Below are 12,583 nucleotides of genomic sequence, written 5' to 3'. Positions count from 1 at the left end.
CGTTGTCTTTATGGGGTATTGTTTGTAGAATTATGGGGAAAATAATCAATTTAATCCATTTCTGAATAAGGCTGTAACATCACAAAAGTGTCCTATGAGGCTGCATGACCCCCGGCCCTCTGGACAGGGCTGGTTTAGCTCTGTGCTGATCACATGAACCCCCCCCCCCCCCCCCCAAAAAAAAAAAAAAAAAAAACCCTCTAGCTGCTGAATACACACCAAACTGAGCATGTGCAGAGTGCATCCAAGGCTCCGTACTATCAATAGATGGATTGGGAAGGAAGTAAAGGAAGGGGAGTAATAGAGAAGATCGGATCAAACAGCCTTTTTACTTTATGCAGGAATAATTCCTGAGGTTTAACAGTGAGTATAACAAGCATGCTTTACTGCATATACAGACTGATTTTACTTTTGCAGGTTTAGTAACACTTTAAGCTTTGCCAAAAAAAAACTGGTAGCTGATTGGTTTGTATGCAGAGCTGCACCATTTTTTGCACTTTCCTGTTTTAGTAATCAACTCCACTGTGTCACACAGAGGGTTGTTCTTTCTTGGAATATGCTTAGGTGGTTGTTGGCTGAAACAGATAGAAATAACTGGTTTCAAATGCACTTCATAAACACACATACTGTATACAAAGTACTAGGAGAGATTAAATCTGGGCCTGATCCAAGAGTCTCTTGTGAAGTCTGGGTGGGAATCAAATGATGTGGGGCTTTATTAGTGGGCAAGTGATGAGTAATTTTATTGATCTGAAATGTTCATTTTTGCTCAACTCTGTGGAAAATCTGTGTACATGATGGGGATTGCTTCCCCCCCCCCCAAATCACCTTTCAGGACAGCAGCTGTAGAGTGCAGCTCCACCCAATTTTCCCGGGAAACACTGCAGCCTTTAAAATCCCTCCTCGTCCACCTCGTCCACCATACCTTCAGTTATTGTGTTTCCTCCATGGTGGAACCACTGCAGGGAACCAGTAAGGGGGGCTGTGCGCTCTCCAGGGGGAGAACAGGTAGGCTTACCTCTAGGATTCACTAGATATACTGAGGGCGGGTGTTCCGGTGCCTCTGGTCCTTCCTGCTTCGCTGGGATGTCTAGCCTGTGTGCCCGGGAGCTGCCGATTATGGACTGTTAGGCAATCCGGGCAGGGAGCCGCGTCTGGCCTGCGAGTGACATCATTTTGGTAGGCCAGACTTTCGGCCGGGGTGTAGCGGTATTGGTTTCGGCAGCTTGAACGCAAGGGTCAGTGGGCAGGTCGAAGATCGGTGCTTCTAGTTCCCTAGAGCGTGCGGACACCGGGAAGCATCGACTTAAAGCACAGGCAGTTCTTTTACATACCTCCTATTGTAAAGCGCTGCGCAAACTGTTGGCGCTATATAAATCCTGTATAATAATACAATAATAATAATTCTGCTGTGCACTCTACATTAAATGGAGGAGAGGGCTGCAGCATTGGCAGAAGCAGGCGCCACAAGCACCAGCTAGGCCCAGATAAGAGGGGTGCAGTGGTGCCTCTATTCTTTACTATTGACCTTTACTTGTTGTGTTTTTCTTTTTTTTGTTTTTTTGTTTTTTTTTTCTGTACTGCCTCTAGTGGGAGCCTTCTCTGTGAGTGCTGTGATAAACTGTTCTCATCCTTACAGTTTGAGCTACGATTCTGTCTTTTGGTGTTCGCTGGTTTAGGGCACAGGGGGCTTTTCTTTTTCTCTGTGGGTCAGTATCTGTTCACTTTGGGGTTTTTTTTTTTAGTCCCAGCTATTCGGTGATTGGTGGCTTTCTTTTTTATGTTTAGTTTCAGGTTAAAGCCACAGTTAAATCTAAAGGCTCTCCCTCAGTTTCAAGGAAGTGTCCCTTTTGCGAGGAGGAGGAAGAAGACATCGATAGAACATCCAGATACAAGTTGTCTTTACAGGAAGTAGATTTACAGTGCCTTGCGAAGTATTCGGCCCCCTTGAACTTTTCAACCTTTTGCCACATTTCAGGCTTCAAACATAAAGATATAAAACTGTAATTTTTTGTGAAGAATCGACAACAAGTGGGACACAATCATGAAGTGGAACGAAATTTATTGGATATTTCAAACTTTTTTAACAAATAAAAAACTGAAACATTGGGCGTGCAAAATTATTCAGCCCCCTTAAGTTAATACTTTGTAGCGCCACCTTTTGCTGCGATTACAGCTGTAAGTCGCTTGGGGTATGTCTCTATCAGTTTTGCACACCGAGAGACTGAAATTTTTGCCCATTCCTCCTTGAAAAACAGCTCGAGCTCAGTGAGGTTGGATGGAGAGCGTTTGTGAACAGCAGTTTTCAGTTCTTTCCACAGATTCTCGATTGGATTCAGGTCTGGACTTTGACTTGGCCATTCTAATACCTGGATATGTTTATTTGTGAACCATTCCATTGTAGATTTTGCTTTATGTTTTGGATCATTGTCTTGTTGGAAGACATATCTCTGTCCCAGTCTCAGGTCTTTTGCAGACTCCATCAGGTTTTCTTCCAGAATGGTCCTGTATTTGGCTCCATCCATCTTCCCATCAATTTTAACCATCTTCCCTGTCCCTGCTGAAGAAAAGCAGGCCCAAACCATGATGCTGCCACCACCATGTTTGACAGTGGGGATGGTGTGTTCAGGGTGATGAGCTGTGTTGCTTTTACCTCAAACATAACGTTTTGCATTGTTGCCAAAAAGTTTGATTTTGGTTTCATCTGACCAGAGCACCTTCTTCCACATGTTTAGTGTGTCTCCCAGGTGGCTTGTGGCAAACTTTAAATTACACTTTTTATGGATATCTTTAAGAAATGGCTTTCTTCTTGCCACTCTTCCATAAAGGCCAGATTTGTGCAGTATACGACTGATTGTTGTCCTATGGACAGAGTCTCCCACCTCAGCTGTAGATCTCTGCAGTTCATCCAGAGTGATCATGGGCCTCTTGGCTGCATCTCTGATCAGTCTTCTCCTTGTATGAGCTGAAAGTTTAGAGGGACGGCCAGGTCTTCGTAGATTTGCAGTGGTCTGATACTCCTTCCATTTCAATATTATCGCTTGCACAGTGCTCCTTGGGATGTTTAAAGCTTTGGAAATCTTTTTTGTATCCAAATCCGGCTTTAAACTTCTCCAACAGTATCTCGGACCTGCCTGGTGTGTTCCTTGTTCTTCATGATGCTCTCTGCGTTTTAAATGGACCTCTGAGACTATCACAGTGCAGGTGCATTTATACGGAGACTTGATTACATAAGGTTTTGTTGCAGACCATTAAAGGAAAGCGTTTGAGAGGGCCCCTTTCTTCTCCAAGACCCTTAGGAGAAGGTTCCCTTTTGAAGATGATGAGACCCATGTTAGGAATAAAAGGTCCAGGGTAGACACAGCCTTTTCTCAAGTTTCTTGTTGCACAGATTTGGTGTTTAGGACACCCATATCCTCAAAGGATGCAATGGACAAGAGGGCAGATTCACTCCTTAAAAAGGCATGGGATTTCACTTCATCCAGCCTTAAGCCGGCTATGGCATCCACAGTGGTTGCCAGGAATTTGCAATGCTGGTTAGAACGGCTTAAAAGGCACATGGAGTCCGGTACATCTAGTGAAGTTACTCCGGCTTGCTGTGAACTTGGGGGAATCGATATGGCATATTCAATTCAGGGCTCTTCCCTTTGGTCTGTCATCTCCCCCCCCCCCCCCAGAGTGTTCACAAAAGTTATTACAGAAGCGCTGGAACCGCTGAGATTGAGGGGAATCTCCATTGTCCCTTATCTGGATTACCTCTTGCTCTTCAGATGTTAGCAAGACCCAGTCCCACCTCAAAAGCTTGGTGTGGCTCCTAAATTTGGAAAAGTCCAACTTGATTCCAGCACAGGAGGTTCGCTTTTTCGGGTACACTGTAAATTCAGTACTTTAGAAGATTTTTCTCCCTCAAGAAAAAATAGTAAAGATCCAGTCAGCGGTGGGTCAGATTCAGATTAACCTCACGATGATGATTCGGGTAGCTATGGCAGCACTAGGGCTGCTTACTGCATCCATACCAGCTGTCCGGCAGGCCAAGCTACATTCTTGCCCCCTCCAGATGGACATTCTAGGAAAATGGTCACATCTAGAGCCCCTAGAGAAGCCAATCAGGATTGCCACAAGGGTGAAAAGGGCTCTTTTGTGGTTGGCGAAACCCAGTCAATCTGACAAAGGGCCTGTCTTGGTCTTTTCCTCTAAACAAACGGCTTAACATGGATGCACGTATGTGGGGATGGGGGGCCCATCTAGACGACCGTACTGTTCAAGGGTTGTCCAACTGGCGAGAGCTGAAAGCCATCTTTCTTGGCCTCTTGTCTTTCAGCAAGCTGTCAAGGATCGACCGGTTCTGTCGGACAACATGACAGCAGTGGCCTATGTGTCGAAACAAGGGGTAACAAGGAGCAGGAGTCTCTCAGATCTGGCCATGCAGTTACTTACCTGGGCAGAACAAAATGGGGCTTCTCTAACAGCAATTCACCTGAAAGCATCCCAAAATCTTCTGGCAGATCTGGATCTTTAGAATATAGCCTAAACCAGGAAATCTTCCTGATGGTTGGGGGGAGTCTGGGGCCATTCTCAAGTCGATCTATTTGCCAACCATCAAAACGCAATAGCGCTAATAATATTTCCTCTTCACAGAGAGGATCAGGCCTGGGAGTCTAGATGTTCTTGCTTATCCATGGGACTTCCCCTTGTGCTACGCTCTACTTCCCCCCCCCCCCCCCCAGCTGATACCTGTAGTCCTCAGGAAGTTCAAGGAAGAGTCCACAGATTTGATCTTGACCTTTTGGTCAAAGACGCCATGGTTTGCGACTCTTCTAAATCTAGCCAGGAAAACTTCCTCTCAGGGGGCAGGGGTCTTTTAGAAAAGCTTACTGCCACCCTTCTTTCTAGTAGAGCTGCACGATTAATCGTATGAAAATCGTGATCTCGATTCACCCCCCCCCCCTGATGATCTAAACCTGACATATGCTCGATTCTTTGCATAGCTGAGGAAGCAGAGAGAACAGCTGTGGAAAAAAAAAAAGCCTCCCAGCAGCCTATCAGCATTAGTCTCCCAGTAACTATAAACAAAATGATTACATTGTATCTTTTCCTTCCCTCTGCCAGGGAGAAAGGAAGTTTAACACCTTAAAGACTAGACCTTTTTCTGACACTTGTTGCTTGCAAGTTAAAATCTGTTTTTTTTTGCTAGAAAAGTACTTGGAACCCCCAAACATTTTATATATTTTTTAGCAGAGACCCTACAGAATAAAATGGCGATTGTTGTAATATTTTATGTCACACTGTATTTGCGCAGCAGTCTTTCAAACGCAATTAATACACTTTAATGAATAAAAAAACGTAACAGTACAGTTTTCCCAATTTTTTTTTTTTGTTACACAGAGAATCGGGAGAGAATCGTGATCTTTATTCCAAGCTAAAAAATCGTGATTCTCATTTTGGCCAGAATCGTGCAGCTCTACTTTCTAGTAGAAAAAAGATGACCAGAGGGCTATCTACATGAAGGTGTGGAAGAAGCACAATTCCTGGTATTCTTTCAAGAGACTTTAGGTTAAAATATAGTTTCAGTTTTGGAATTCCTCCATGAAGGAATAAAGAAGGGGCTGGCAGAGCCAGCACCCTAAAAACCCATGTGGAGGCTCATTCAGTTTTTGTTTTTTGAGAAAACATTATCGCAAGAAGCTTTATTAGGTTATCAGGGCTTTAGCATGAAATAGGCCAGTAGCCCTTAAAGTTTTTCCCAAACGGGATTTGTCTCTGGTCTTATTGATTTGCCAAAACTCAGTTTGAACCTTTTTTAGAGGAAGCATCTCTGAATAATTTAGTTCTTAAGACAATTTTTCTGGTAGCCATCACTTCAGCCCGAAGAATCTGAAAATCAGGCCTTGCCAGTCGCAGATCCTTTTTTGGTTATTTTTCTTGGACTGAGCTACTACCCTCCCTGGGTTTTTATTCCTAAAATATGACTTTGTGGTCTGTTATGGTTGTTTATGTCCGCTGGTTTCCAACATGTCAGACTCTACTCTATAATAACTAAAGGCATGGTGGAAGAGGAGGTATTTTAAAGGCTGCAGTGTTTCCTGCTTTCCTGAAAGGCTCTTAGAAATACCGTCATCGGTAAGTCTAACTAAGGTGTTTGCTTCTTTTCCATTAAAAAAAAAAAAAAAAAAAAATATGTTCATTGTATAAACCATTCAGCCATCAGGCTAATAGTAGGAGAATAAAGACTTCAGAGGGCAATTGGGGCATCACATGGGTTTCCATTTTAGAGGAGATGTAGGAGTGGATATTTACCTAGTGGTAGTAGCAGTGATTCGGACAGTTTTTTTTCCAACTTGTTTGCTCCCTTTGGAACAGGGAACCTGTCTGTGGACAGTAGTAGTAGAAAATAGTGTCAGTGAGAAGAATAGTATCCAATCTTTGGTGTTGGTGGAAGATTAGTGCCACATCATTGGTGTCAGTGGAAGGAATAATACCCCATCATTGATATTGGTGAAAAGAATAGTGCCTCATCGTTGGTGTCAGCTGAAAACATTTTTTTGAAGCAGAACAGGTACAGACAACAAATCCTTTAAGCGTGCTTGGTTTAAAATACCAGCAAGTTTATTAAAGTGATTGGAAACTCTACTTTTTATAACTAACATATACATACCTGCTCTGCGCCCCGATCCTCCTTTTCTTGCGTCCACCCTCCCCCGGGTGCTTCTGGTTCTTCCTCTTCTTGATGTGCCACCAAAGGAAGCCACTTCCTATCGTGGCACACCTGCAGGCTTCATCCTGAGCCACGCCATCTGCTTCTATAGACACAGCACTGCTCAATCCCACCCCGCTCCCTTGTCGCAGGATTTGACTGACAGCAGCGCTCAGAGAGAGAGCCACTACAGACGGGCACAGAGCTGGATTGAGTTAAGGGCTCAAGTAGGGGGGGGGATGGTTGAGGGGGTCATACTGCTACCTATACATTCTCTACCTTAATGCAAGGAATGCATTGATTTATAAATTGTTTAGACTTTAGAAACACTTTAAAGTACATGTTTTGAGCTAGTAACTGGTGATCCTGACACACAGGTCATTGTTTAAGCACTTCCTGTTATAGGGTAATGGAGCTCTGCCCCTATCTCTCCTTTGTGCTCCTGCATTGTCACTCTGTTGCACAAGTTTTGATGTAAACTACAAGTAGCCATTTCAATAAATTATGCAGGAATGGTCCAGTGTTACGATCAGTAAATCTGCTGTAAGAAATGCCTTGCAGTAATCGCTGGAGTGAATGTAGACAGGATATTGCTGCAAAGATGTCAAAGATCAGAAAAACTGCGATAAAATAAAGCATTTAACTTGTTAAAGTGACATTAAAGGTTAATTAAAAAAAAAAAAAAAACACGTCTTACCTACCGTACAGTTGTTTTGCACAGAGCTGATTTAATACTCCTCTTTTTGGGTCTCCCACCGGCGCTCCTAGCTCCTCCTCTTCAGCTAGTGCCCCCAACAGCATGCCGCTTGCTCTGGGGGCACTAATACAGGCTCGCTCCTGAGCCCCACTCTGTGCGTCCATAAGGCACACAGCTGCATCTCGACCCTGCTCTTTCCTCATTGGTTCATAGGCTGTAATTGACAGTGGCAGGAGCAAATGGCTCTCACTGCTGTCTCAGCCATTGAGGAATGAGAGACCCAGGAGAAGCTTGGCTCCCATGCACGTCACTGGATCGAGAAGGAACTCAGGTGAGTATTGGGGTAGCTTTTGCACATAGAATGCAAGAAGGTAAAAAATCTTGAGTCTTTAAAACCACTTTAACGCTGTCACCTGGTGGCTCTTTAGGTAGGCTTCAGTGGCTGGGAGGTAGCGTGGGTACTGTGTTGTGACTGCTGTGATTGATGCAGTGGTCACATGATTGGGAGCCTGTTCCTCTAGCTCCTGATCAGAAGCCTTGTCCTTGTAAAGTGCAAAACCAATTCCTTTTTTTTTTTCCCTATACTAAAATGTCATTTTGATATTTCATTCATTTTTTTGCAATGAAATTTGGCTGTGGTGCACTGAAATGCAGAGGTAAGCGGAGCTGCGGTGTGCAGAACAGAAAAGTGCTGACATTTTGCAGATTTCTCACCTGACATCTGCATTCAAGTGTGAACAGGGCACATAGAAAACAGTTTTTTTTTCTGTTTGCCTTTGCAGAAACCTGTGATTTTCTAGTGCAGAAAATTTCAGGTCTCAACGCAAATGTGAATAAGCCCTCAATTCTTCTGTTTTGTGATTTGAACAGTAATTTTGTTTTAAATATATATTTATTAAGAATAACATTCCTAAGAGATCACCATTATTTAAAATGGGTCTGCTTGGTGTTTTGACAGCTTTGTTTGTGGGTTTTTTTTCTATATATAGTTGTTAAAAATAGTATTGCATAGCTGGTGTATGTGTGAAGTGAGACGTTCGTGTTCGGACTGTAAAATAGTTTTACCTCTTCCTTCCTTTTAAAACTTTTAATCAACCAAAACAAAGAAAATGTCCAAGCGAAAGACCTTATCAATTCGCATTTATTTACTTGATATTGTTCAGTCACCGTTTTGATAGAAACTGACAAGCCGTACGTTAATTAGCAGAGGGTGTACTAATGAGGATGTTAATTTTAAATAATATGTAAAAAAGTAAGAGAGTTACTGTATTGTAAACAGAAATCATATGTGTTTACTAACCTATTTAGGCACCTATTCCTGCTGTGCCTCCAATAAAAGCTACCTTCCACTAAAGGGTTTTTTTTATTAAAAACCACTTATTGATGACTTATGGTAAGTAAACCTAAAGAAGCAAATACTGTCTGTTAATTAGTGCAAGAGACAGCTTCTTGCATTAATATGTGGCGTTAATTAACAGGAAGACTGATGTTGTGTTGTAATTACCACCAATATTTTTGGCCTACTGAGTGATTGAAGGTGAGTAGATGAGAGTTGACTGATCAGTTTTACGTTTTCTTTTTGCAGGAATATGGACCGACTGCTGAGGCTTGGGGGTGGTATGCCTGGACTTGGTCAGGTCAGTTTGACATTTTTTATTTATTTTTTTTTTATCAATGTGAAACTGTGTTTAAAGAGAAAGTAAAGCTAGTGATTTTTTTTTTTTTTGTTACCTGAAAAATAAAGCCCTCGTTGTCCTCACTGGAGGCAGCATCCATCTTCACCCGTCTTCCTTCTGGGTCTGCGGACTCCAGCTGTGCTACTGGCCGGAGCTGCTTGACGTCACAGGGCTCTGAAGAAACTGCACGAGTTGCGGTACCTTCAGAGCGCATGCGCTGATGATGTCATTGGCGCACTATACAGTAAATATCTCTTAAACAGTGCAAGTCTAGAAGATATTTACAGTACCTATAGGTAAGCCTTATTATAGGTGCAAGTTAGAGAGGCGGGTTTACAACCACTTTAAAGATACCAGATAAATTTAAGTAAACTTTATTGCTTCTTGCATTCTGGAAGTAAAAAAATACCCTTTTGTATGTTATTATGAAATGTTTTCAAATGAGAGCGAGATATGATTTACTAAGGGCTCTGTCACACAGACGCATTTTTTTTTTTCCTGCAAGAAAAATGTATCCCTTTAAGTCCTTTGGGACTTTTCGCATCACTAAGTTTTACCGGTGCAGTGCAATTTGAAAAGTCCTGCATGCTGCATCTTTGGTGCGGTTTTGAAACCCGCTTCAAAAATGCAGCTTTCCATTGAAATGAAAGGAAATCACAGTAAAATGGCAGTTAACGCCCACGAAATTGTGTCTGTGCGTTTTTGAGTCATGTCTATTTTCATATGCGTTTACTGCGATTTTGCTACAGAGCAGTGCGAAAATGGCCTAAGGGCTCTTTCACACGGGCGATCCGATCAGATCCGCCTGTCAGTTTTTGAGGCGTATCTGATCGGATCCTCCATGCAGCTCTATGGGGCAGTGGATGTCAGCGGAGACACCTCCGCTGACACCCGCTGCCATCCGTATCCGATCCTGTCCGTGAAATCTGGACGGATGGAAACCCTATTTTTCCATCCGTTCAGGGATCGGATCGGAGGGGAGCGGACAGGCGGTCCGCTCTCATCCGATCCCCCATAGAGAGCAGCAGGAGCTGTGACACCTCCCTCTCCGCACTGCAAGCGGAGACAGAGCTGTCATCCCCCGGCTCAGTTGGGATCTGCGGATCGATCCCCGCTGAGCAGCACGGATCTGCCTACGGAGGCGGGCCGTGTGAAAGAGCCCTAAAGGCTATTAATTTTGTAAGGAAGGGTTGCAGTTTGCAACTGAATTTGCCCCAGAGCTTAATGAAATAGGTGGAGCTTCTATCATCTAATCGTGTGTAAGTGAAAATGCTTTTTATTTTTATTAGTATTATTATTCTTGCACACGATGAGTAAGCTCTGGGTCATATTTCTTTGCAAAGTGCAACTTCCCTTGCAAAGTGAATTGCAAGTTTGTCTTTAGTAAATCAATCCCAAAGTGTTTGTATCTCTCCAGCCAAAAATTGACAAACTGCCTTTAGCAAGGTTTTTACAACATATGCTGACATCTTCTAGTTTCACAGCCTTATATTACATATTGGTTTTATGTGTTGATCCTGCTGTTCTGCATATCCACTTATTTCCTGTTCTAGTCAGACAACCGGAATCAGTCGCTATTTAAATGGCTGATTTCCTTAGCCTTTTCTAAACCTGGAAGCAACCAGCCCTCATTATGCATTTAAAACTCCCAGGCATGCCCAAGGCTTCCTCCATTGTGCATGACTCCACTCTGGCACTGCTTAAGCTGCCAATAGATTAGTCAGTTTTTTTTCTTTTAATCAGCAGGTTGAATGGAAAAATAAAAGGACATGATTCCTTCATCCATGCATTTGAGGTGGATGAGGGAATCCTCCCTGCTGTGTCTTTGTATTCTAATAGCATGGAGACTTCCACCACTGTAACAATTCATGGATCAAAATTCAGCCACTCCCTACTAAACCGGGCAAATTTTTATCCGCAAAGTAAAGAATCCGGGATGTGGACCACGAGGTGTCAATACCGCTACTGGTCCTGATTTCAGTGCTCAGGGAAAACTCAGGCAATTGTTGATCAGTGAAGGAGCACAGGCTGAGGAATAGCGGTCTTCTCTCTTGCATTACTAACTGACATATCGGCATAGATATCACACTATTCCTTAAGCTGAATTTCTCTAAAACGGAGCTGATAATATTCCCCCTGCCCGTGCCCCCCTCCATGACATTTCCACCAAGGTCAATATTGCATCCATCAATCCCTCTCCTCATACTAGGTGTAATCCTAGACTTTGACCTGTCCTTTCAGTCCCAAATCCAGTCGTCTTCAGAAGCTTATAGACTTCACCTCCATAACCTCTCTAAAATTCGCCCCTTTTTACCAAATGTAACCACTAAGCTACTCATTCAGTCCCTTTTTATCACCTTGACGATTGCAAATCCCTTCTCATAGGCCTACTTTTACATAGGCTATGCCCACTTCAGTCTATCATGAATGCTGCTGCCAGAATCCTCTACCTTACCAACCACTCGGTGTCTGCCACCCCTCTCCACCAATCCCTACACTGGCTTATGATCACCCAGTAAATCAAATTCAAAATACTAACAACATACAAAGCCATTCACAACTCTGCCCCGAGCTATATCACCCAAACCATCCTCTCTGCCCCTTTCAAGACCTCCTGCTCTCTAGTTCCCTCGTCCCCTCCTCTCATGCTTGCCTCCTGGACTTCTCCTGAGCCTCTCCTATGCAATGGATATATATATATTTTTTTTTTTTATGTGATCCTCTTTGCAATAAAGCTTTTGGACTTTTTTGCAAGATCCACGGTGTGCTGGCGAATATGTATCTACTTGTAACCAATCCAGCATCCAGCTGGTGATCACTTCAGTTTTTCCCTGAAAACTAAAACTGCAATAAATGTTTTTTTTTTTTTTTTTGGTTCTTTTTATTAAAACCACTTCTGAAGGCTAAAGCAGTCTATGTACCATATTTTTTTTTTGTGATGTTTTTCCATATACTTTAATTCTTTATTTTGTGCAGTAAACCTTTTAAAGGTTTAAACCTGTTATAGCTGTTGAAAAGTGAACAGCTGTCTCGTCTTTGTGTTAGAGTAAAGGCAGAGTTTTTCTTATTTTAGCATCTCTTTTTAAAAAGCAGAACAATGTAAAATAATTTGGAGTTTGTTGCAAAAAACATTAGTCCTGTAGAGTCTAAGAGCCGGTTAACACTGGGGCGACTTGTCAGGCGACCTGGTCCCCTGACAAGTCGCCGCGGGTCGCCTGCCATAGATTAGCACAGGACCCGTTCTAATAGGAGCGACACAAGTCGCTCCGACTTAGAAAAAGGGTCCTGAGCTACTTTGGGGCGACTGGAGCGACCTGCATTGACTTCAATGATATGAAGTCCGTGCATGCCGCTCCGAGGTCGTGGTGCGAGCTGCGCACCGCTACTTCACAGGTCGCCCGGCAAAGTCGGGTCGCGCCTGTGTGAACCGGCTGTTAGGCTGGCCATTTATTTATTCAATTTTCTTGTGCGGTTTTCCTTTAGATTTACCTAAACCATATAATATGAGGTCAAACC

General features: G+C 43.1%; 1 protein-coding gene across 1 annotated transcript in view; it reads left to right on the top strand.

Moving 5' to 3' along the window:
- Positions 1–12,583, top strand: part of PSMD14 (proteasome 26S subunit, non-ATPase 14) — a 163,634-nt gene that overhangs the window by 14,448 nt on the left and 136,603 nt on the right. The window contains exon 2 of the mRNA XM_082261044.1: positions 8,977–9,028. Within this exon, the coding sequence (XP_082117170.1) occupies positions 8,981–9,028 (48 nt within the window). The 5' untranslated portion in view covers positions 8,977–8,980. The remainder of the gene's footprint in view (positions 1–8,976; positions 9,029–12,583) is intronic.

This window comes from Pelophylax lessonae, assembly GCF_965119305.1.
Source record: "Pelophylax lessonae genome assembly, chromosome: 6".
Lineage (NCBI taxonomy): Eukaryota > Metazoa > Chordata > Amphibia > Anura > Ranidae > Pelophylax > Pelophylax lessonae.
Note: the sequence above shows the minus strand (reverse complement) of the source record. Positions and strands in the feature narration are given on the sequence as shown.